A 26,976-nucleotide genomic window follows, 5' to 3' on the forward strand; every position below is an offset into this window, starting at 1 on the left:
ATGGAACGCTGATTTGATCTTCGACAAATCAGTCGTTGTTCTTTCGAATAATTTTCTCGCGGAAGCATATAAAAGCTGCACCAGACTAACGTGGTAAGTCGCGTTTTAAACGTTTATTTACAGGAAATCAATTTTAAAGTTCGATACGCTCATTTTATTTCTGTGTACACTTATTTTTGAAAGGTTTATATCTTGCCTGCAGATTTTATGCATTTAGTATCATGTTTGTACGTGATATTTAAATTTATATGTATACATACATGTACTGTATGTATATAAATTTGTATTATTTGTATACAAAGGAGTCGAATACAGGGCGTTAGGCTGTTGGTGTCAGAAACTTGAAGAAGTGATTTTACGTGTAAGATAAAACGAAAATCTAGAATAACGAAATTGTGTTGGAGGCTTTGTTTTCAAGTTATTAACCGTCAGAACAAAAGGTAAACGTAGGACACGACAGTCATAGGGTATACACTGGTGTCGACCGAAAAAAAAATTACGCCTTAGTTCTTATTGTTAAAACAAAGACATGTGATATGTACCTTTCATTTGGTACAATCCCAAAATCTGCATGTTATTCGCGAGCGTTGGCAACCCTGCCGAAAAGCAGGTAGTGCTATATCCACTCGTTGTTTATACACTTTTATTACTCTTCTGTCCTTCGTGTGGAATTCGAGTAACGTCTCCTCAGTATAGTGGCAGTCGTGAACACGAACACATTTAGTTGGCGCGAAATAGCTCTCGAAGAAGAGCATCAGTGTTTTTTTATAGTATTAATTTAATTTATAATTGTGAGTTTTGGTCTAGTCTAAGTAAATTTATTTAGTGTTTATTCTGTGTGTATGTTGTGTTCTCTTTTGTGGATTTGAACGGGTAAAGAAGTTTAATGTTGTGCGACGATTCGTATATACCTTTTTCTCAAGTGCCGAAAAACGATAGTCCAGGCTCGAGTGCAGATGTTACACATTACTGTTTTCGGTCCAAGGTAAATGTTTATTTTTTCTTTAAGTGACAGCTATAATCTAAACAATTGCAAAGTTAAATCAATCATTACCAGATTGCGGATTTTTATGCAAAATAACATTTTCTAGCGTAATTTATAAATTAGATCCGATGAAAGTTTTGTCTTTTATTGCATTTCACAGAGCCCTATGGGCCATAAATCATCACAATTCAAAGAGTTGAACGTGTCTCTTGAGAACATTGGTCAAAATAGACCCAGGTGCAACTGTCCAATGATTAAAAATATTGAAAAATTACTTCAGAGCAGACTGAATAGGAGAGCTATAAATACAATAAAATACAAAACTTTCGTCGGACCCAATGATTTTTTTATTTTAGTTTGAACCCAATAAGATACTTAAGAGGAAAGATAAATTTCTATGTTATGAAAATGTTATTTTGCATAAAAATCCGAAGTCTACATATAATATAAGATTTTACTAACTGACGAATTTTTTTTTCTTTTTACATATTTCAATAATTTCTGGACGCAGTCCGCATTCTGGAAGGGGTGGGGGGGTACTTAATTACGCCAATTACCACGACAATGGCAAAGATCCAGAATATTGTATGCGTGACTAAACCTTTGCGTTGAGTGATTAAACTTATGATCGGTAGTGTATATATTCTCGCAACACATTCTTTCACTCTAGTTGCTCGTCGCGAGTCGACGATAGACCGCGGTTATTGACCCAATTAGCGGGCCATCGGCTGTTTGTTCTTTCGCGATCCATTCGTCGGCTGTCGATCCAAACAATACACTCACACACTCACGCACACGATACACATATTGGTGACTCGGGCGACGACCTCCCGAATGTTTGTCACCTGAGGTTCTTGACACGTCGCCCGGCCACCTATTCTTTCGCACTTTTTTTTATCCATTCCTACAATTATAAAACCAGGGAGCTCATGATTGTTGGAACAGTAATTTATTATTCTGTTAGGATATAATAAAAGTCACGGAATCGGTACAGGTACAAATAATTTCCAATCAGTTTTAGCATATTGCTTTTATCAAATCTTTTTAGCATAATATTTTCCTGGGCCCTCGATTTACACGAAGTGTCTGTTCAATCTGGTCTTTTTATACGCCGATCAAAATCGCGTAAATGGAGTCTGCTATTACGAACAAAAGATTCTGAAGAGAAATACTTATTTTACAAAGAGCAACATAGAACGAATGCTCCGCGTAAATCCAGGGACGGCTGTATTAAAATAATAAAATACTTTTCTACACTCTCTATTATTAACATAATAAAATTTTCTTCTATATTCTCTATTAACATATGTAATAATATTTTTTTCTATATTGTCTATTATTAATACAATAAATTCCTTCTCTATATTTTCTATTATTAAAATAATAAAATTCTTTTCTATATTTTCTGTTATTAGTACAATAAATTTCTTTCCTATATTCAGAGCTAGAAAAGTTTGGGCGGCTATATGTATACCGACATCTGTCCATAAAGGGTTAAACCCTTCCCTTGCCCCTGTTCGATCACCATATCAGACTCCCGACGCACCTGTCTGTCCGGGTCGACTATTTGAAAATCGATTCCCCGGATCAATCAAGCCGCTAAATCTCCAAGCACAGGACCACTGTGTCTGGAAGTCATAGAGGATCACCGGTCCGACAAGGGGTTAACGCGGTCGCATTGGTCCTCTCTGCTCGATTTTTTTTTTTTCGAATGAAAAGTGACGGACATGACCGCGCCCGTATCGTCGGTAATCGATCTCGAGGCGCGTTGCGGCGGGATTCTCACACGTTCCGCGATCGGCCCGCCACGCCGATAGCGGATCGTATTCCAGATAGGCCAATGGCATTGATCGCAATATCGCGTATCCCCGTCGTCGGATATTGGTCGTTTCGCGTGGGACGAACAAGCAAACCGTGACTTCGTGGACCCCCTTGTTCCTCTCTCCTCGCTGTCTTTCCGTTCGCCACACGTTCTCTTCCTGCCTGTCGATCGCGAAAAATCACCCTTTAAATAGCGGCACGCGATGCCGAGAGAAGGCCGTGCGAGAGTGCTTAGAAAGGTCCGTGCGCAATTATTCCACGACAATTAAGGATCGAGAGGGTAACGCGATCGATCGCGTGGGCGTCCGCGATCTTTCGTTTTAATGATAATGGAACGGTAGGCGGCCCCGTTTCTGACTGACACGGATCTCATTTGTGGGGGCGTGAAAGACGAAATTTTTTGTGTCTCGGGGTTTGTTGAGTACCTATACTCGTTTCGCGAGACTTCTGAAGGTGTCTGGCGGGTTCAAGAGATTGTACGGGTAACCGTGGTACTACCCAGAAGGTGATTTTTCAGGAAAAATAAGTCGAAAATATTGATAAGAATTTTATCGGAGTAATAATAGAGAATATAGAAAAGAGTTTTATTATCATAGTAATAATAGAAAATACAGAAAGGAATTTTATTAGTTCAATGTGTACACAGGGTGTCCCACCTAACGTGAGCACATTCAAAATATATCATTTGTTTTTGAAGATACAATGAAATGTGAGTAATAGTGTAATAAAACAAAACATTTTTTTTCAAAGCCATATTTTTCAAATATTCTAGGTCATCGGTGTTTTGTTTTCTTTTAAATGGGACTACATATTTTTAACTTCGTGACGTAATGGTTGAGGTCATGACCAATCCAATAACTTATAGCAGTGTGACCTTCGTTTAACCTTGAATACAAAAAATCCACAAATATAACTACGTAAATTTAAATAATAAACCAGCTACGATAAAGGGATTAGTGCAAAAATGTGTCGAAATTGATGTACATCCCTTTCAGCAGTTGTTTAAATAATTTTTCTGACAATCAAAAGTAAGTGAGGTATTTAGGGTGCTCGCGTTAGGTGGGACATTTTGTATATGTATACTTGAAGTCACAAGGAATCGGGCGAGTCGATGATTCAGGATAAACACGGGAAACTGTGCCGCCAGGCTTTTACCACGCAAGAGAGAAATCACGTGCTCTCTTTCTCTCATTCCCGCCCTGGGGTCCCGGTGTCGGTTTTCTCTTTCGCTAAAGGGACCACCCGATAATTATAAATCGCTCGTGGTTACGGCTAACGAGCTCCTCGAACCCGCCTTCGCTCGGTTCTAATGTTTGCAACTGTTAAGACAGAGAAGACGTTGCTTTACGAGTTGAAGATATTATTCCCGCGAACATCGTAGTAGATTTACTTCCCCCCCCCCCCCCGGTGAAACGGATTTTAGAGTCTCTGTGGGAACGATTTAAATTCAACGCATCAAGATGTTCAATGAATTGCAGTGAATATTTTGTGTTAGTTAGAACCTGATAGTACATATATTCTTCATAAGATAAATTTAATTCTATTTAACTTCGTATTCTATAAATCTCTTCATCGAGACTTGTGTTTGCATAAAATTTGACAGTCTGGGTATGTTTTACAGAGGTCTGAAAAAATGTAGAGTTTAAAGTTAGAGTGACTGTGTTCTACACAACTGCTTGTACCTTTTCGACTGATGATTGATATAATTCCTACAGGAATTTATATTTGCATAAACATCCACAGTCTAGTGATAACACACTACAAATGCAAATCAAGATCAAAAGTACTACAATTTTGTATTAATCTTCGTATATTAGTTTCGATAAATAGGTAGGTAGGTAGTAAATATATCCCGCAATATAGTGTTAAATTTTGTATTTTCTCTTCATCGTTCAATTGATTGTCCCTTTCAGTATAGATTGTTGTTAAAAATCCTCGCAGATTAGAAGGGCGAAAGGAAAGAAAGTAGGACTCGGCCCGTTGAAGTAGATTAATCCCAGTGTAGGTCAGACGGAGGGATATTGGGCTAAACGTCACACGCACCCCTGCACAGTGCACAAGCGTGGTTGATTCAGCCCCTCCGTGCAACATCTCGCGTTCGATAGTGGGATTGCTTTGATTGACAGGAACAAATACGAGTGACGTGCATCCGTGGGGACATTCTGTTATCGCGTTGGATCCTATGCTACCGTCTCCCAAGGGTGAATTAAATGAAACATCGTGATCGAATGTTTTACAGAGACTCGTGTTAGTTCGCAACTTTTCGATCTTGACAGATTTTCATTTGTATATTATTGAGGATCGCTTAGTGTGAGACCTCTAATGAAACGAGTACTATTTACGTACATTGTTTACGAGATTAATCCCTGACAGTGAGAATTTTGCTTAAATATCCCCAGACGTTGTTTCCCATTTTTATTTTTTTTAAATTATTTCTTTAAGTACAGAAGTATTAATATTAAAACTGAAATTTTGTCCAATAAAGCGCACATTTGTCTTTATTATTTATTTTCTCGACAAAATTGAAGAATACAGTTAAGGTATTCAAATATCAACGCATTCTTTATTAATAATTAAGATAAAAAATAATCACAATTTATTTTTTTTTCCAAAAACAAAAGCAAGAGCAATAATATTAAATCTGTCATTAGTGAAGTATCTATCATACATCAAATTTTTTTCTATAAAAATTGCCAAAAAGAATTGATGACTATTAGATTGAAATACAAGAGAATTAACGTATATCACATAATTAGAAGCCAATACGAGGAAACCTGCTCTTCGAAAGTTTCCACGGTTCTCTTATAATTCCGTTAAATTTGCAGCAGCCTCAGGTATTGTATCTCGATGTTCCCATCAGGAAAAGGTAGTCCCAGGAAACCAGAAACCACAGTTTCTGCTTACATTTTGCTGCAAACGGCCTCTTTTCGCGGTTAGGAAGCGGAAGCACGTTCAACCGTTCACTGTTTCTTTTGCGAAGCTACGATAAACGTAGTCTTTTTTTATTTGAATCGTATTCGGAACAAATATCAGACAATAAAAATAAAAATTAGAGACATTACTGCCATCTATAAGTAACAGTACACCTGAACTGTCTCAAGAAAATGACATATTTTTTTACAAGTTGTACAAGGTGTTCCACTTAATTTGATCAGAGAAGTGTAATAATATACAGTATAAATAATAATACTGATAATATTGAATAACAATTGGACTGCGGATGTTTATGAAAGTATAGATTTTTATGGACCAATTTTGTAGAATCTGGATTAAAACAGAAATGTGTTTGATTTATTATTTTATCAGGTTCCACATACAAGAAAAACCTTCTTAAATTTTATCAAACTCTTAACTATATTCGTTTCTAGACCATCACGTGTACTGTGAGAGCACAAAATTCGCAGTCTAATAATAATACACATGTGACAACATGTGACATTGGCAATCTTAATATACAAGTTCTTGCATATCTTCTGTTCAGATATAATGTGTATTAATATTAATACTCTTCGAAATATTTCACATTGTACTCAATATAAATGAAACACTCTATATATTTTGAGCCACCTTTATCCTTATATTGGAACAAATATTATTCACAGTGTCCCTTAAACGATGTTTAATTTGAACTCCAATTATGTTTGCAAAATTATATACCCTCTGTGGTTCCAGTAATCGTTACGATTATTTTCAAAATCGAACCCTCTGTAGTCGAACAGAAAGAATTCCCTGTGGAATCCCTGGACGCTGTTCGCTTGTCTGGCCATCTGTCGCCTTTCAAGGATGAAATCGAAAGAAAGGCCTGGATATACGACATCCTCGATCACTGCAGTTCTCGTACCTTTTATTAGACACAATCTATTCGAACTCTGTAACGAACGATCGAACAAATTTCACTTCATAAATGTTCATTCACGATATTTGTTCCATTGAACGAGTACCTGAGTAAAATTCAATTAAACCTAACTACGAAAACAAGAAGTGTTGTATACAGGGTGTCCCATTTAAATCGTCCCACTTGAATATCTCTGAAACTATTAATGACGTTAAAAACTGTTTCAATAACTGTTTTGTTCTTTTGTAACTTTTCTATGTGGGTGGGTAGAGCTCATATGAAGGTCAACTTTATTTTTTTAAATACAATTGTATATTTCTAAATGCACTAATTTGCCATAACTGACTTCCTACTCTATACATATAAGGAATAACGAGTAGAATCTAGTAATGCATTAAAAAATATACGATTCCATTAAAAAAAATAAAGTTGGCCTTCGTATGACCTGTACGCGTAACTTCCGTCTGAAACATTTTTTAATATCGACAACAGTTTTCGGCGATATTCAAGTGGGTTGATTCAAATGGGATACCCTGTATAAAAGTAACTATAAATCGTTGATTCATTGCCCTCGGGAAAACACCGGGTTAAACAGGAAGAACCAATCGCAACGATGTAAATGCAGCTGCACCAACATTCGAAAATTTCAATCTTCGTCACGAAAAATTCCAGCAGCCGTACGATGAAAAGGAATCGTGAAAAAATTCACAAAGCGTTATACGCAAAATTCGTTTCCTTTAACGTCGCGAGTACCGCCGCGAGAATTCCCCGGCGAAGCAACGTTCACAGGAAATTACGCCGGGAATGAAATTTCTTTCGGTGGACCTCGTGTTTCATTGAGCGCTAAAATTTAACAGCAAACGACGCGTTCCCCGCCCTCACCCCCGGCTCCCTGCCCCGTAACTTCCGGCGTTTCGGTCGCCCGCTTTGGGGTGGCCGCGCGCGATTCACAATGGAAAGCCAGCCCCAAGTTCGTCCGGATAACAATGGCCTATGGGAGCGCGCGGGCGCACGGTAATACCTTGATCCCACAAAAGGTAGCTAAACACGGGGCTCCAGGACGCTAGTCCTCCCAATTATACGTGCTCGACGCTCGCAAGCGGATTGACGGTTGGCGGGCAACGATAAATCTGACTTTCTCCTGTTCGATCCCGAGCACTCGCGCGATACACAAGCGCGGAGCAATGGAATTCAATCAGGGACGAATATTTCACGCGGGAACGCGTGATCACCGCCAGTGATCGTTTTGCGGGGTTTAATGCGTGGGGTTTTATTATAATCGAACTGATCGAACGATTTAAAAGGTTTCGGCTACACAAGATAAAAGAGTGGAATAAAAGCGTTCAGTCAATTTTTCAATTAACACGTTCGAGAAATCCAAATTTTGACAGGTTTTTCATTAGACCGGTATCTGTTTCCTTTCCTCACGCCCAGTGACAGGCAGACGAGGTCAAGCAGAATTCTCACAGCTTCATCCGGCCCGCGTCGCAATTATCTTTCCTCCCTGTATTTTTCTCTTTGTTGTTCATCTGGCAGCTCGGCTGATGGATGCACAAAGGTCCTGGTGAATTCGTCACTGACGAATCCTGACGTTTGGCACTCCACCACCGCGGTTCGTTACTCATCACAATTTTCTAAAGTGCTGGTCACACTTTCCTGCTCTGGCCTGCTTGGCCGTGTGTAATATTTGCACATGTGAAAATCAATTTACGAGATTTCGTCAATTGGGAATAATTCTCGTATACCTTCTATTATTTCTATTACTACAATTATCATCATTACACTGGGAATGTTCATGCAAGATTCACGTTCTTGTAAATTAATTTACGAAATTAATCTAGCGAAAACGAAAGATTTTTTTTCCCATTTAGTGGTTCAACATGTTGAAAATGAAATGAGAACTTTATTAAATATGACTGAAGTTTCTTAAAAATTCTACTTTGAAATAAAAATTGGTAACAGGTAATAATTGAAGTGCGGGTGTGTAGGCATTTATCTAGTAACCTAAAATGCGTAGTAAAAGAAAGATTTTAATAAAGATTAATACTATTTATATGTTCAGAATATTATTTTGATCTGATCGAATCGAGAATGTTATTATTAACGTACTATAACCTCCACTGAACGAAAGAAAAGTCTCTCCAATTTAAATTCTTATATACCTACTGGCACCTAATATTGTGACTTTACATAAACTATATACCAGAGTGTACTATGTTACATAATAACTGTACACAGAAGAAAAGTAATTTCAATCTACTAACACTACTATTTAACCAAAAGATGAATTAAAATATTAGCAAGCAACGAATTCAAATTGAAATCCGACACAAAATTATATTGTCTCAAGGATCAACCATTAAAACCGTTTTTTTAAGAAGTTCGTTAACTTTCTACACTTCCTAAGCTACACTTCATTATTGTACATTACACTACGTTATACTGAAGAGAAAACCTAAAAGTAATACTGAAGATAGATTTGTACAAATCATGTCTCACGAACTGAATGATTTCAAAGTGACCCAAACAATGCACGAGGATTAAATATAATTTTTCTTCAACCCCAAATCCATTGATCTGCAACGTTACAAGAGGAAGAAGTGAAACGTCAGCGGGCATCAACATCGTGGTATAATTCACGCGTGCAACATTGGCAGGATACGTGACGTGATGAATAAAACGGGGCGAGGTGGGGATGAGGAAAAAAACGAAGGAGAGCATCGATATTCATCAGGAAAGCAAGGCGTCGAAGCGCAACGATGCGGCGCTAGATTGGCCAGCACTTTCCGAGATATGAAATTATTGTTCGGCCAGCAGCACCCCCGTCAAAGGACCGGCTGACAAGCGATCACGAACGAAGCACGACAGCTTGACTAATGCGGTTACGTTCTCGGCCCCTCCGTGATCTAACCAAATGAAATACTCCCACTCGCACCGAAGAAGCTGATGTCACGAAATCAAAGTTCCCTGCGCCGTGGCGGCTCCCTTTCTTCTAACGAAGAAATCATATTTCCTACTGCATCAGCGAGAATTCTTTCTTGTCCGTTCTTCTAGGCGAACAGTGAGTCTGCGAATGGCCGAAATTCCTATACATATTTACGGCCATTCAGAATCATTTAATTGATTAATATTTGCCGTTACGAGCTTTTCTCGTTGAGGTTTCATATTTATGGTTTCATATTTAATCTTCAAATGTCCTAATACATATTATGGATTGGAGACTATATTTATTATATTTTTACCGAAACCAGTTCAGTAATGTCAGAATATAAACGGCTTACATTAGCCATAAACGCGAGGGCAATGACGTCCATTGCTATTGATTTCATCCGGGTACGGTCGGAATTGGCATCAGAGACCAGTCTGAATGCCCGGAAACAGGTGTCTTATTGTCTGAATGCCCGGAGGGTCTCATTGTTTCGACGTCCCAGATGTTAATACCGGGCGCATCTGCATGAAATACGGGGATCATCGCAGACCACGTGAATGGGAAACTAAATGAACCGCAAAGACGAGTATGAAAAACAGTTGACATTCTGTGCCACTGTTTCCTGGGACAATTGAATCTTCCATCAAAAAACTTGATCAAAAGTTACTTGTATTTTTATTAAACAATCTCAACCGAATAGCAACAACAATTACATAACTCGTTGTTTGTATTCAACTGTATCTTCTTATTTGTCTAAGTAAACTTGTTCTTAATTGTATTTTAATGTCTATGGTAGATGGAATTATTCCGCTAACTGCATTTGTCTACTATAGTAGAAGCCTATTTTGTTACTTTAGTGACAATATTTGGAGCATTTCATGCTGATCGACCGTACGAAACTTCTTTAAACGACATCGAAACAGCAGGAAAACGACGTTACTGTGACTACTGCTTCGTTATTTATCGGGAGCAAATACATTGTTAAAAAAATATTTTTTTTAATGTTTTAAGTAGTACCGAAATTGGAGTGTCACACACAAGTGACCCTTGGTAGCGAACTTGTTAAAATGACTATTGGGTCTTGACTTTATAAAAACAGAACTTTTGTACAAGATACCAAAACCATGCAGTGTGCTGGTTACATCGTACTGATGTTTCTTTGGGACAATTTACATCATATTATTTTTATTAATTTTTCATCATGTTTATATACGTGTTATATGACCGTATCCTGCGTGTCTATATGGGAGAAATAGAAGATATAAAATGTAGAACGAAAAAGTCACATGTTAATCAGCAATATTTTATGAGATATATTACATCGAAATACTGTATTTCCAGTATTATAACTATTACCATACACCCAGGCAATGAAATATAAACGGTGCGCAAGAATCGTCAGAATACGACGCCCAGCGATTCCTCAGGCTTTCTTTCTTCCTTCGTGGACGACGTGTCCCCGGTTGGTCGTGATTGCATTCAGGAAGGAAGCCCGAACCGCCGATTATGAATCACCGATTCGTGTAATCGGTGCCTCGTGGGACCCTGGTTAAGAGTCGGCATTGCCACGGAAGACCCCGTCGTCATCCTCCGGCAAGCAACGTGGGAGGATACGGAACGGCGAGTATCGCAATTCGAAGACAGGGGCCCTCCGCCTCCCTGCTCAACCGCAGGAAATGAAAGATCAATATGTACTCTCCTACTTTGCAACTCTGTGCAAATTGCCGAGGAATTAGGATTGTAGAATGATTATTTGTTGGAATTAGCCAAGATTGTTTCTTAGCAAGAAAAAATAATAAGCTGGACTGTGTGAACGTTGCTGGGAAAAAACATTATACAACAATGTTGAAATTATAATCAACATAAATTTATAATTAGTCTTAGTATTTGGAGATACACCCTTTAAAAAAAAAAAGCTTTCGGAGTTAGGATTTAAAAGAATATTTGTAATATTCTAGGTTGAATTTTCTTTGTATTGTGGTGAATTTGTATTCCTCGAACCAATAAGATGCACGTACATTAATTAACTAAATATTTTTGAAAAATGGAATTAGAACAGTTAAGAACTCGGGCGACGACTTGTGCATACATAAAATCATTATTAATTACCCCTGCATTATTCATCCAGACCGCAATGCCCAGAACTTTGGAAACATCCCTAGTACCGCCACAATCTACTAACAATAAACGATCGTTGCACTACCAAACGCAATATTTAGCCCGCGGTCGCGATGGCAACTTCGCGACTAAAATCAATGACCGATATATTCGAAGCATGTTAGAGGGTGGGGTTCAACGTTGGCCCTCGTTAAGCCGCCGATTCATCATTCCTCGCCAAGTCTTTAAGGGCGATTAGGCAGAGCACGTCGACGAGGAAGAGGGTCAAGGAGTAGCTGTCCTTCGTCAGAGCCCTGTCGTTCACCGCCAACGTTTTCACCCTCCGTACCCAAACTCGGTTAACCCTTTCGTGTGGCAACTCTACCCAGGTCTGAGTGTTGTTGTTTTTTCTTTCCTCGTCGACCAAGTGAGGTTGAGAGGGGCCCACGTGCCTGCGAGGCTCGTTCCGGCGAGAACTTATCTTGGTTCTCCATTAAACGCGCCCGGAACTTGCCCCCCACCCCTGCGTAAGGGGACGAAGGAGATCGCGCTCCTCTCGTGTCTTGTAAACGCAACCCACTACGGGCAATCTTGGATCTAAATTGAGCCGTACTCTCGACGATGCGACATGCCCCCGTTTGATTAAACCGAGTGTATTATTGACGAAGGAGTTTCTTGTCGTCGACGACGCGACAGGGTACGCGACGATGTTTTTGGCGGCGGGAGCAACTGGTTGGAGGACAGAACAGCTGGGAATGTTCGTTCGGTTGAGGAATTGCTGGGAAATTATGTTCGACCGTGGATTTATAATGTAGTTTTACAGGGGGCGTTGTTAGAGTGTACTTTGTGAATTTTTGGGGTGGAATTGGAGAAATTAGAATTTTGTGCAAGCAGTGTTCGAATCTGTGGGATTATTGGTTTTGTCAAGTGCTTTTATAAATCGTTATCTCGGGGGAAGTCCATCAGGACTGATAAGGGAACTTTAATAACCGGAAATATTTGCTTTTTTGACATTTCTAAGGTTTTTAGGGAACCTCAATAGAAGTTTCTTGCTACTTTTTGGTTTCCTAGTATGAGAACACCTCTTGAAGGTTAGTATGTGTTTCTCTACTTTCCTGATATCTTGAAAACTATAGTAGATATAAAAAGTTATTAGAATGAAAAGAGTATTACATTTCAGGCTCTATAAAATTATGGTAACCAAGGTAAACCAAGGTAACTATTCCATTGCACAATTTCTTTATATCTACTATAGTTTGCAAGAAATACAGGGAAATGGGAAACTATACATTACTCTCCTATATTTCTCCATGCAGTTCTATAAAAGAAAATTGTATATCTGTAATAATAAAAAAAGAAAAACTGTGTGCAAGTCAAACACAATAACAAAGGGTTGAAAAGAATGTCTTAAAATCTATACTAAGCAACGCTACGTTCAAATCCTTTTTTACTTTCTCTCACCAATTATCATATAATATTCACAAATTCTTCAATCGTTTCATCCTACATACCGCTGCTTTGCTTAGTCAGTAACTAAAAAAATATAACTCTAACAAGGGAAGTATTTACAAAATTCTAATTGACCAATATTTAAATACCGATTTCATTTCGCTTTTACAAATATTTAGATTACATAGAAATGTACCATACTTAAGGAGTTTACTTATGCAATCAAAGCAATAAACATTTTTTTTAGTTGCGCCATCATCAAAGCAAAGCAGCGATATATTCTACACAATTCGTAGAATTTGAATCGCAAAAATCTTCTCTAAAAATGTTACTCTTCTTCTATATCCAGGTACGTAACAGCACCCACGGTAATCCTCCTCTATCGTCTGCGGCGTGCATTAGCGTGAGTAGATCAAAGCAGAAAAATATTCATAACTTCAACCACCCTCTCCGGGGGAGGGAAGCGGCGCCTTTTTTTCGATAATGAAAGCCAAGGCGCGTCCCGTCGCGGCACGATTGTTTCCCACGCGAACGTAATCTCGGGGGAGCGTTTCGCCCCGTACCGTGATCCCCGATGGGAGACAAAAGAGGATGAAATTTCAATTTTCGGCGGGAATTTCCGCGCGATCCTCGAAATCTGCATAACTTGAGGATCGCCGGGGCACGCGGTAGAAGAATTGCGGGGACGTCGTGAGCCGAGCGTTTTCCTCCACCCTCTTCTTTGGACTGGGTGACGGGGCGACGTCGGAACCGAAGGAAGCCGTAAATCTTTTAAGTCTCGGGCCATTTTTGCGCGAAATGCACAAATAAAAGGGGATCGCGGTGCGCGGCCCGGTGTTTCATTCGGATGAACGTGTGCATGCCAGCTTTTCGTTTTATTAGAGCTTTACCGGGATAAATGCTCGCCGAATTGAGAAAACAGAAACTGAGCAGTCGAAATAAGGGTTGAAAGTATTTCGTAATTTATGGTAAAATGGGATCTTGGGGAAATAATTATATTATAGACAAAACAATTGGTTCTGAATGGTGATTGTAGTTTAATTTTATTTATTTCGTGATACGTATTACGCTTTGAATAAACATAGGAAAGGAGTAATTAATTGAAAATATGCAATTGATAATTTTGAAGACATGCTTGGCGACAAAAATGAGAAAAAACAAATTTAATGTATGTTATATTTATCTTTGACGTCTGTGCTTGAATAGTGTATGTAGATTTCACGTGTCATTATGTATACTGTCGGTAACTGTGAATCACAAAAGAAATCTACAAAAATACCAGGATCACTATTAATACAGACATGTTTTGAAAAATAGCTTATTGTCGATAAAATATACAACAATTGAGTACGTCGAATTTGTTTAAATGAAACATAAAATTTAAATTCAATTAACATATTGTACTCGAGCATAATTTCAAGTGATCTAGAATTTAATAGCTGTATTAAAAAAAATTGCTGACAAGACTCTGAAAACTCAAATCAGTAACAAAAATGCTTAAAATAAAACTTGCACATACAGTATATATTAGGTGTACCAATAAACAAATCAGTTTTGTTTTATTTGTTATTTTTATATTGTTCAGTCAAAATGACGAGGATGTTTGAAGCAAATAACAGTGAAAGCAGCATAAATGGTTGAGTTCTTTCCGACAAAACGTAGAATTTTTATTAAGAATTTTGTAGAGAATCCTACAGAGAATTTACGAGAACTTTATAAAAAATAGTAGATTACTTATTGGTACACCTAGTAAATTGTAGTAAAGGAACAATTTGTAGTTGTTACACAGATCAAATAACAATCCTTGGAACAGAATTCAGGCAAATAAACAATAAATACCTGTGAATCGTGGAATGCACTCTCGTTTCTTCGCTATTCCTGGCAACGTTCCCTCTTTTCGCAGATTCGTTGTGAATTCATGGCATTATTTCGAATACCGTGCGTTCCTTCGAGAACCTTTACCTTTTATCGACGGTTTCGGAGCCTCTTAAGAAGATTTACAGTTCGATACTTTCTCCTCTGTCGATTCCGGACGGTCTTCATTGAAAATAATTCCTAGTTTAAATTTAACTCGGTACACCTTTCCGCGCGGACGAGCACGTCTATTGTCGGCGGAAGAAGTCGGGTAAGAAATTACGTTTCTTTGTCGTAAAAAAGTGACGGGGAAAAGTCTCACGGTCGCGGACATATTTTATTCATAGGACAAAACTCGCTACTTTTTTGAAGGAATAAGAATTTATACTCGCCGCCGTCTTTTCAGCCACGAAGCCACCCTTGAATTGATTTATTGCACCGCCACTCCAGAAACCGGGAAAAGTCATGATCGTAGATAAAATTAAAGCTTATAATATTTCTTTACGTATAGAAACGAAAAGGAAACAACCATAACATTCTTAGCCCCATCTACGCTAAAGTGGAAAATGTTAAAGTTAATGTGGAACATTGTAGAAATATTTTTACAAATTCCGTTTTTGATTTTTTAGTAAAAGCAATTTCCAAATGACGATCTTCGTTATCTAAGACATGATGTTTAAATATTTAGGTATTTAGATGTTTGGGAATTTAGAACGAGCCTATTTCAACAAATATGATTATACTTCGACCATATTAAGTTGTTTTATTCATATATCAGTTCCAAATCATTAATTTGCGCATACTTACATGTTCATAAACTAACTTAAAAAAATCTTCAATTAAATATCGCAAAAATAAAAAGTAAAGTTTACTATGTATCATTCAAATTTGATCTTTCTTGCATTGTAGAATTCACTCAGAGCTCCAAACGCAAAAAATCTTCAGTCTGATAGTAAATTAAATTGCAATGTTCAGTTACTTCATCTATTATCATATAATTCCTAACAGTATATCCAGGGTACAATCAGTTCAGTGAAATAATAAATATTCTATTCTTAAACAACGAATAAAAGTTCAGACATGATGAAGTCCCTGTGATTGGCGGATTAAAACAAGAACCAACAAACCCCCGTTTTCCTCGGTGTTCGCCCTAACGAGGTCGCGTGAATCCACGGGAATCGATCGACAGTTCGTTTGATACTCTTAAGCCATCGGCGACGATAGCACCTGTACGGTTTACAGCTTTATGCCTCGACGACAGGCAGCCTCTTCATTTCTATTAGCTACCCTTCGAGCTCCTTCACCCTTCTATCTTCCCGCTAGGCCTCCTTCCAAGAAGCCCGAGAGAACCCATGACACAAGCTCGAATCCAACCCCACCTCACCCTAAACCGCTCTCATACCCCACCCGTTCATCCTTCCCCCATTGTTCTTCATTCTCCGCCAGCCGAGACTTCGATCTTAAAGCTGAACCACCCCCGCGAGCCCTTCTCGAACGAACGTCTAACTCGCTGCCGAGTCAATCGTTCCTCGAGGAAGACTACACGACCACGGTAACGATAAATAGTGGATTACTGAGAATATAGTAGGCGTACCAATAAGTAATCCACAAGAGTTTGAATATACCGACACTGTAGTATAAAATCCAAATAGCTTCGCGACCTTCTACCTAGTCAGAATTGCTGAAAATGATGGAAGCAAGCTATGAATACTGTTAACATCACAGAAGATTCTCAATTATTTCGAAAGAAGCACAGAATTTCACATGAAAATAGTTGACTACTTATTAGTAGGCCTAACACGTTCGCTACCACTATGTTCTTTCGAAAACGTTCGTCGCAGACCACGCTAGATTTCCATCGGTCTATTCAGTGGAATATTTTCATCTTGTTGATTTTCACTTAATTGTTATGTATGCATACTGGGTTTATACCCTATAATAACTGTCTTCCTGGAGTGCAAAAACGTAAAAGCCTCCCTCGTTTCTTTTTCAGAAATTCCAACCCCCTAAAATGCAAACACCATCGTTGAACCCGATAAATTTCTTCTGTTTGTTATTTTTAATTCTAATAAATCGAACAGGACGAAACAAAAGGGCGATTCGATGGCCATCGATCTTCTCGTCTATCCATCAGTGATTACAGCACAAATATATCCGGCCGCAATAAAAGATCTCTGGTGCCGATTTATGGCAGCGGAAGTGGCGTTTTATTGGCGCTATCGATCTCTCCGAAACGGAGATCCAACCCCCGCGCGCGCGCGCACCCTGATACACGTCGAAATAAGAGGGATTCGGCGTAGCAGGTGTCGCGGATAAACTGACAACGGTGAAATATAGTGCGAGCCCGTTTAATGTATGTATAACCGTAGATAATTTATCTTTTCGCCTCCCCCGTCCACCTGGATCGATACGTTATCGCCTTATTTCGTATCCGGCGCCGCAGCCCGCCTGTCTTTGTTTCACGATGCACCGATATTTGCATTACTCTCGCGATAGTTCGGTATCTTCTCGAGGATCGACGCCTTGCATGGACTTCGAGGAACCGTATCCTAGGATATGGAATATTCGAAGGTTTCCAGATGACATTATTGGTAAATACAGGGTGTCTATAAAGTTCCTATCTATTTTATGGAAATTGTTGAGAAAAGAGGAAGCAAGGGGATGCTACTAATGGAATATTTTAATCCCACAACTGATACAATTTCTTCCACTAATTTCACCAAAGGAAAAGTAAGATTCTTTTGCTTGGGACTTTGTCAAATCTCGCGTGTATCGTCGAAGAATTGTTTTAAAAATTCGAGGACCGTTTAATTGGATTATCTTACGAACGTCGTAACCGCAAGTACACAATTAATAATATTATATGAACAACATTCCCTAATATAAGTTCATTCCTACTGTATACCTTGTAAGGTGCACATAGAGAATCCAATTCTAATAAAATTGGTCAGTCTATGAACAATTCTTTTCGTCACTATATACTAGCAGCCTAGAAGAGTAATTGAACCAAACGAAGGCCAACATTTCGTATAAATTGCCCCCAAAATTCGAATCCGAAAGTAGAAAGGAAGTTAATATTATTCTCACATGAATTATTCGCCTCAAGTATACCATCACTATTATTATTCGGACCATATTTTGATTTATAAGGATACGTTTCCACCCCTATGCATCTCTCTTCCTAAATACATTTCCGAACATAATTCATCGAGGAGCTCCCTCCCATCGAAACTTCGATCTTCAAACTAAAGAATTTCTTACATCGGAAGATCCACTTTTCCTTAGCCTTCCAAGAATAACCGATACCAGTTCGAAAGTGGTTCTTAATTAACGAAGACCGGGGTAAAGAGAAGTATCAAGGATCAGTAGCAGAATAATCCGAAACTTGGCAGACTCAGGCTCCTTTATCCGAAGATATGACAATATGAATCCAACCAGTTGGGGAGGGGGGGTTGGCCGTCGCGTGGAAATGGAATTCGATGCGATATCGTGCCGAAGGGGACGTAAATTAAAATGTCTCCGTCGCAGAAGCGTATCGACGGGGTTCTTGCTCGCCCTCTCCCCTTCCTTGCCAGGCGTTCGTCGTCCGTGCTTCTAATCTTTGCCTCTTCCGCCTGTTTCGTGCCTTCTCCTCGTCCATTTCGTTTCTCTTCTTCGAAACTCTCCCTTTCGCGTTTCCGTCAAGAGACGAATATCGATTCTACTGAGAGTACTTTCGAAACTCAACCGCAACTTCTTTATAAAAGCTCGTTGTAAAGGGTGTCTCTTCTTCGCTACAGTTTTATGAGTAGCATAACTATGTAGATTCTCGGTTCGACGATTCGAAGGATTTATTCCGAAGGATTTTGTCAATTATTCAGTGTAGTCTTCTAAGTTTGGATTATCGGGTTGTAGTTTTTATTAGATTCGTGGGATATATTATACAGGGTGTCTCAGATCGGGTAGGCCAACAGGGCATGAAGTGATTCTGTAATAAAAAATAAGTCGAAAATAAAGGTTTCTTTTTCGAGAAAATTAAGATCGAACGTTCATCTAGAACGCATGTATTCGTGTTGCTGAGAATAAGTAGAAACGGTCTGTACATACTCGACTAGGATATTTCGTACCATTAACATTTAATAGTGTCTGTTAAATGGTATCATCACTTTTATTAAAAGAACGAACAATATTAAACCTTTACAAGGATAACAGATATTTCTTAAATCTTTTAAATCGACAGACTATGGTAAAATTATTTCCTGAATTCTAAGCGATTTGACTGCCTTAGTCTGCTTTTTTCGAGCGCCTTCAAGCAGTACAATCCACGGTTCGAAATAAGAAAGTCCCCCAGAAAACGCAGTGTCATTACAAAATGGAGCTTTTGCAGAAGCACGGAATAGAGCGTATTATCAAACTTTATTTGCCCCCCTTCCCCTCTTGGAGGGATAAAGTTCCAGGGGGTTTTGTCTTGTAGAGTGTATTTGAATTCTATAGGTACGGAACAATAAAACGCAGATGCCAAATTTAGGAGAGGCACTTTTGCCAATCTTTATTTTTCTGTTTCGTCTCTTTGTTCACAATTCTTTTTATCTGGAGCCCTCCGTGGAACCTTCTCCCCGGTGTCTCATCATTCAGGGAAGTCAATTCTCGCCGAAATACACAGCAGTTTCCCAAGTCTTCTGCACTCTTTATTTTCTGACATTCGCTGTTTAAGTCGTCATACATAATCATTACGATTTATACCCAGTATAAACCGAAATTGATAAACTAACTTCAGCCCAATATCTAAAATGACTACAAAAACTATTTATACATACACAGTTCTCTTACATAATTTCACACATTTGTAAATTATGCTTGAAATATTTCTGTTACTTCACGCTGTAAAATTCTATTTTATTCTATTTCATTCAATTTTATTTTATTTTATTTTATTCTATTTTATTCTATTGTATTTTGGTTTTGCATACATTTTTTACTTCTTGCTTTTGTTCTAAGAGAAAATATTATTATTATTCGTTATTATTATACTCCGCGTGGTATTCCAAGCTTGTTCGTAACTGTACTTTATGTCGAGCCGCGCGCTGCTTCATATCCGCCACTTCATTCTTCTCTGTTCCCTTTGCCCGCTCCGTCCAAGCTTTCCCACCCCTTTCTCTACCTTTCATCCTTCTTCTCAATTTCGGTGGCACTCTCCAGAGGATTCAATCCCCCGTGGGACGCTTCAGGAGTTCCCCGCAACTTCCTTATAAAACGAAACGTCGTCTAGAAAGGGTTGATATATTCTACGCGATTTCTTGCGAGAGCTAACATTCACCGGTAAAACGACGGACTCGATCATCCGGATTTTCCATTCTACCGAGCGAATATGGAAACTCGATCGCATCGACCACCGTCTGTTTCTTTGTGATCCACTTTAAACAAAATTATTTAGACGTCGAATCTTGAAGAGAATGAATTACGAAATTGTTCGAAGTAGTTTTGGCTTCAGTTATACGCAATGGAGATAAATATTAATTCCAAGTTAAATTGAAGAGATATTAGAGTATAACATTTCCTCTTTAAAGGCTAGTGTGATTCAAGAAATAAGAAGAAGAAAGAAAATATAATTTTACAAGGTAAATCATAATTTTATAAAACATATTATACATAAACCTGCTAGTCTATTGAACTTCTTAATTATGTATATAATTTATAAATATTTGTTACTTGTATAATAACATTCGTAGTTCGATGCGTAATTTGTTGAAAGAAATGTGACGGACGGATTATGAACAATTTTTTGATTCGTAGTTTGTACTCGTAAATCTTCGAAATATATATTTATTAAATTTTCATTACAGTCTCAAACAAAAAAGTTGTCAAAAACGACATTTACTATTTTCTTCGACATTCTGAAAAGTCGCAAATTTTTCAACCTTTTTTAACACATCACTTATTAAACTAATCCTTCTAACTTCACAAAGATACACAAGTCACTTGGTCCAATTTTTTGACCGACTGTATATATACAAGAATCTGTCATATTCCCTCCTCTCATTCAGTCTTTCGTCTTACTGTTTCTATAACCAAATTAGTCGGTGTGTAAAAATATGTATATAAAAATTCAGCGGGCAGACTCACGCTCAGATTAAACATGGTTCTTCGTTAATATTTCGTCAACAAAGCCTCGGATAACATTTTTGCTAAGGAAAAACTCGTTCCAAATCGCCTCATGAACCCATTTTCAGGGACGAACAATATTTCTGTTACACCCTATATATCAGCACAGACATCACTAATTTACCCTCAAGATACCCATACCCAAACGAGCACAGCTTGATCTCATCGTTATACACTAAAATTCATCAAGTCCGTGGTACACAAAAGATCAAGGCGTCGCGTCCAGAATCTCGCGTCCCGAAGAAGAAAGAAAAAACTGAGAACGAACGAAGACGGAAAGGGACGAATGAGAAATCTCGCTTTATGCGGTTCGACGCCGAGAGTTCCTTTCACTGGGGAAGTCTATTACCGTGCTCTGCAAACAGACGTTCTCTCGGACGTAATAAAGTTAGAGGCCATCGAGGAGGGCGAGTAGATAGGAAACGGAGTCCGCCCTGGGTTCCAAGGTGGAACCGCAAAAGTTCAAATTGATTTTGCAAAACCACGGCCCCGTTTTATGCAAATCTCGGCCAGCTACCCGACGGAACACTAGACTGTAGGAGGGTGGTGTTTTCACGGTCTCTCCTCCGCGACGGCCACGTTCTGAATTATGGCCGTCATTTCCGGCGAGATGGACCTTCCGGCCTGGCAGAAGTCCAGTACTTCGCGAAAGTGCACAAATAAATCAAAAGCGTTCTTTTTTCGAGCAATGGAGGGGGGTTGGAGCACACCAAGGCGTTAGTTTATTGCCATGTAAAACAACTGGACACGTCGATCGAGGAATACATACACTCGTGTTCATCGTCAGGCCTCGAAATGAAAGGGGACAACAGTTGATGGAAAAAAAGTATCGAGTCCGATGCACGGTTTTCCCGAGTATTTTTCATCGGTAGTCGAGATATTCGTTGTTCTGTGTGTGCCACTTTTTCTTTCTCTTTTGCAAGTCCTTTGAATCGAAAATTTACGATTCGTCGTGTACTCTGGCTTTAGTTGGGTAGGGATCGGTGGACTATGGATATGGTTATGAAAATTCATGTGTTCGTGGACTGGATTCATGAAAGTTGGAATTATATGAAAATTTACACTTTTCGGTGAGAATAATTTTCTGTGCAATTTTATATTTTTCGCTTATGTGCGTTCGTCGGGTGACAGACTTTTGCAGATAAAGATGACGAATGCTGCTGTGCATATCTTCGCTTTACCTCCACCACCGAAAGGAAACTGTTCCCTCTCTGCTCGAATTCCCGCTCGCTCCGTAGGTGGTCCCGTATTCGCGGCGTGTAGCAAGGGATATCCCACATAGTCGCGTCCAGGGTGTGTGTTATATTGGATTTTATTACCCCGGCGTATACTCGCCAGAAGTAATAGTACGAAATTTATAGGCACGATCCTTATAGCGCTCCTTTCCAACGGTGTGTAACCTACATCGACACGTTGTTATCTTCACTTACTCGAGCCCCCAGATTTCATTTCGTGTTATTTATGAAAGCACGCTACCATCGCCCGTTCCCGTTTTATTAGTACCGCTATCAGTTTCGATCATCGTCGTCTTTAATTCGTATCGAATGTGTATCCACTGTTCTTAAATACCTTGCCTTCCCGCCGAAGAAAATGTTTACCTATATTTCTCCATTTTCCATTGTACTCGAATATTGCTTGTTTATATGGTTTGTATTCTGGAGAAAAGTTCCCTTGTAAAATTTAACCTATTTTTTTTTTTAGTAAAATTAATATAACGTGGATGGGCAACTACAGGAGAGCCTCCCGTATCCGAACTAATAGGAAGTGTGTTTGGATAGTAGAACAGTCACTTTTTTGATATGTACTGAATTTCATTTATTTAAATATAGATCAAGAAAATTGTCAATTTGTTTAAATATTTGTGGATACCATATCCATTTCGCTAAATTGCAGAAATTTATATAAGGAAAAAATTATACAAGGGAAAAACGTGGTACAAGAAACAGAAAATGATTTCCTATACATGTTGATGGTGCTGTAAACGAACGAAAATAAATAAAAACATAATTGCTCAAAAGTACACTCTCTCGTAGCTCATTTTCAAAGCAAGGTCAGTTCAAGAAAATTTAACGCAATCGTAATAATTTTCTTCTTAAATGACGTCTTGAAGGGTCAGCTTTTAGAATTTTTGTGTTTAAATAAGAATAGCATCATGTACTGAATAAATTCGAGATTACCTTTTGGCCAACTCAATATCTTATTAGGTAAGAATAAAATAGAAAATTCGTTGCAACAAATGAAAGTTTTGTTTTTATTATAATTCACAGAGCCGTATAGGCTGTAAATGCATAAAATCCCCAATCTAGTGATAACTATTAACAAAACCAATACGTTTCAAAGTCCGCAGACAATTCCTGCGAAATCCTTAGTCACACGTGGCACATCTAACAGCGAGCTGAGACAGTAAAATACGTTTCTCGGCTCAGCGACCAATATACGCGGGCGTCTTGTGCATATTTCCTGCATAATTTTGCACCCTATGCCCTCAGTCTGCGAGGCTTGCGAAAACCCTCGAGATATCCTAGGAGTTTAATACACTGTACAAGAGCTTACCTCGTAGTCGCCTTAGCGACTGTGCTTTTCGGATCGGATGTTCTTGATTCTCGCCGTGAACTTCGTTAGGAATATTGAAATTAACCGAGTTAACAAGTTAGTAACTTTTTATACCAACGAGCTGCAGACCTCAGTTGTCGAACATAAATATCTATATTCAATTTGGTTTCGTATTAAACAGTAGAACAGACTCATTTGTGTAAGATCATAGTTTACTATCTTATTTTTAATTATTAATAATAATATAATTCTTAATAAACAATTTCTTAACTGGCAAGCAGGTACCAGATAATTGTCATATTTAGTTAAATTGAATGTTAACTTCGTTCTTTGTTATTTTCATCTGTTGAGGTTGGTAATTTGTTACTTATATTTACACTTCTGTTTATATATATCCATTTATAGACTTTACGACTGTCTAAAACTTCGTATTATAAAATGATTAATAAAATTCAATTAGGTTTCATTTCATTTTGAATTTCATAGAACCCTTAATAGAGTAGTCTAGAATATTTTATCGGAGAATACTCTCGAATTTCCAATCTAATCGGGTTACGTATCGTAGTAAAAAAAAGAAAACGCTGTCACAGCATCAAACAAGGAAACTGTCCGAACGGGAGCATAACGAACGAGAGAGGCCTTTGAAGTACATTGTTTTCCACCTGATTTGTCGCATCCCCCTTGTCCCCGTCGTTTTTACCACCTAATTATCGGGCCGAAAAGCTCAGCTGGACGTGACAACATCTAAAGCCCCGTTTCTTCTTCCGTGTATGTACGTGGGACACGCGTACGGAAGGAGGGCACTACCCCCCTCTTTAGTGAGATTTTCGATAGCCCTAAAAGCAAGCTCTCGTTACGAAAGGGGCGGCAACGCTAATCAGGATCAAAGTTACGACCGCGCGCGGAGAACGTTAGAGAGGATTTCGTTCCCGTGTGCTCGATGGTAACGTAAATAGCGTCGTAATCATGGTGGACAACGGGAATACGGGTCTTTCTTTTCCATTCGTGATTTTCGTGAAATAACCTAATCTGTTAAGTCGGATCCAGATTCACAGTCTGCTGGTCATGACTATGAGGGGTCGTTAGAGAAAAGCTTCTGAACTATTGATCATGTGGGAAGTGGTTAATATGATATTACTGAATAGTGAGGAAAATTAGTGATGCGTAAGTTACTTGAGGGAATATTATTTACACATGTTTATTAGGACTTTTCTTCATCATTTGGCATGTACTATCTATCTCAGAAGTTATAAAACCTTTTTCATTTCACTCTGTATAAATTATTTTTAATAACTATTCTTTTCAAAGTGTTCTATTATAACAAGAGTATCTACAAAAATATTTACGTATCACCAGCATTGACATTACCTACAATATTACAGACATTTTTTCTATCGTACAATCACTTGTAAACCGTACGACTTGACAATTTCGTACAATCACTTGTAAACCATACAACTTGACAATTTCGTATATGTCTTCTACCAACATATGTTTAGGAAGCCTTCATCTTCACATATTTCCTACCCAATACCAAGTTCTGGTGGAACGTTTCATCAGTAGCAACTCGAGACATTCGAATCGCAGATCTTGCTACTACCCCACTGTCTATTTAGGTGTCTTCGAAACCGATCCGGGAAATTCTTCGGTCGTGATGACATCGGGGAAGGCACATGTTGCATTTCGGTTGACGTGAATGCCAGGCGTTACTTGCTACTCCTGCATGTAGTTTACATAGAAACGATCTGGGCGTGTTCGTGCATACGAAGCACGCGTACATTTTCGGGACGCCTTGACGAAGTTCGCGCGTTTCGAGTAAATTTGGAACAGACGGCGACGGTAACCAACGAACGTTTCGCTGTTTCAATTATTACTCGACGCACGACGCCCGATATTTCCTGGCCAGTTTCGGTTCCGCATTCGATCCAACTTCATTCGTGACGATACTACGAACCCTCGACCAGCGACTGCTCGTTCTTCGTGAGTGATTTCGATTCTTTACACGTATAAAAATAACGCATTCGTATTTTACGCATGCAGATTTCAGAGGGAATTTATTATTTATTAACATAACAGTTCCAGGACTGAATTAACATACATTATCTACCGGCTGGTATTTAATCCTTTTTGTTGGTGTTCTACTGGGGTCTATATGACCCGAAATGAAGATTATATTTCAATAGCTGACGTGTTTTTAAATACATATTTGTTTTTGGTATCCAACGTACTTAAATTGTACGTCTACTTTTGTGCATTTCCCATTTCTTAACACATCATCTACCGGTTGCTATTTTATAGGTTCAGTAGATCCAGCGATCAGCAGCCGATTTAATTTTTGTCAGAAAAATGGCAGAAAGTTACGAAACATTAAGGAGACAAAAGATCAGTAGATATACTATAACAATGATTCAGTGTTATAAAGATTTCCGAAGGAAATAGAGCTATTATTACATTTTTGCATGCATCAGACATGTTTCTAGAAATTAGTCCTCGATACTGCATACTTCGGGAGCGCTAATTAATATTAATAGAGCGCAAGCGAACCCGATCTTCCGGTTCGTTCTAAATAACAGTCATGATATCGCATTGTTCTATAGAAAGCCGCAGTCGGCATTACACGTCGGTGGTTATGAAGCAATTCGCGTCGATCCTCATTCCATTCCAGCTACGCAACGACACCGTAATTGTAATAATTACGTTTGTTCAACATTGCAGATAATTGGTATTAAAATAGCACACAAGCCGATCACTGGTTATAGTCGTAACAAGGTTATAGGAAGCTGATTGTTGCAACGTTATCGACTTAACTTTCCTACTTGTTATTTATAGATTCTTGCGAGCGTAATCGTTCGACATTTAGTATAGTTCAATAAAAACATTGTATAGGTATGCAACCGCAAAGTTTCAAAACGTGTCATACGCAGTGGGAAAATTCTAATGGTGCTTGTAAATGAATTGATAAATATTTATTTTATAATATTGATCTGAATTTTATACTATTTTCTAGATTCAAAGGACACTATACTTGGGTCCTATATGCCAAGTAGAGTCAATTGACGCCATCCCTGCTGGACGGGAATTAGAATACACCAGCAGTATTCCCTGCATGTCGTAAGAAGCGACTAAAAGGGACACGTGAGACGTCTTTTCACCTTTACGCAAGGTGAAACGGCGTCAACAAAACCGGGAGACAAATCTTCCCCAAAGTCATATTTACCCGTGTTCGAGCGTTCTTCGAAATTCAACCCTTATGGAGGTGAAAAGGGGGTAACTTATTTTCTCATAGAATGACCGTATCTCCAAATCCACTAA

The 26,976-nt window shown here is 38.6% G+C and overlaps 1 protein-coding gene across 4 annotated transcripts in view; it reads left to right on the top strand.

Moving 5' to 3' along the window:
* Positions 1–26,976, top strand: part of LOC107188496 — a 380,591-nt gene that overhangs the window by 237,509 nt on the left and 116,106 nt on the right. Inside the window, exon 1 of one of the 4 annotated variants that reach the window (XM_015576796.1) lies at positions 861–985. The exons of the other annotated variants lie outside the window; for them this stretch is intronic. Coding sequence (XP_015432282.1) covers positions 887–985 — 99 coding nt within the window. The 5' untranslated portion in view covers positions 861–886. Of the gene's footprint in view, positions 1–860; positions 986–26,976 lie in introns of those variants that run through there. 4 annotated transcript variants of the gene reach the window in all.

Source organism: Dufourea novaeangliae, unplaced genomic scaffold, assembly GCF_001272555.1.
Source record: "Dufourea novaeangliae isolate 0120121106 unplaced genomic scaffold, ASM127255v1 scaffold124, whole genome shotgun sequence".
In the NCBI taxonomy this organism is placed as follows: Eukaryota; Metazoa; Arthropoda; class Insecta; order Hymenoptera; family Halictidae; genus Dufourea; species Dufourea novaeangliae.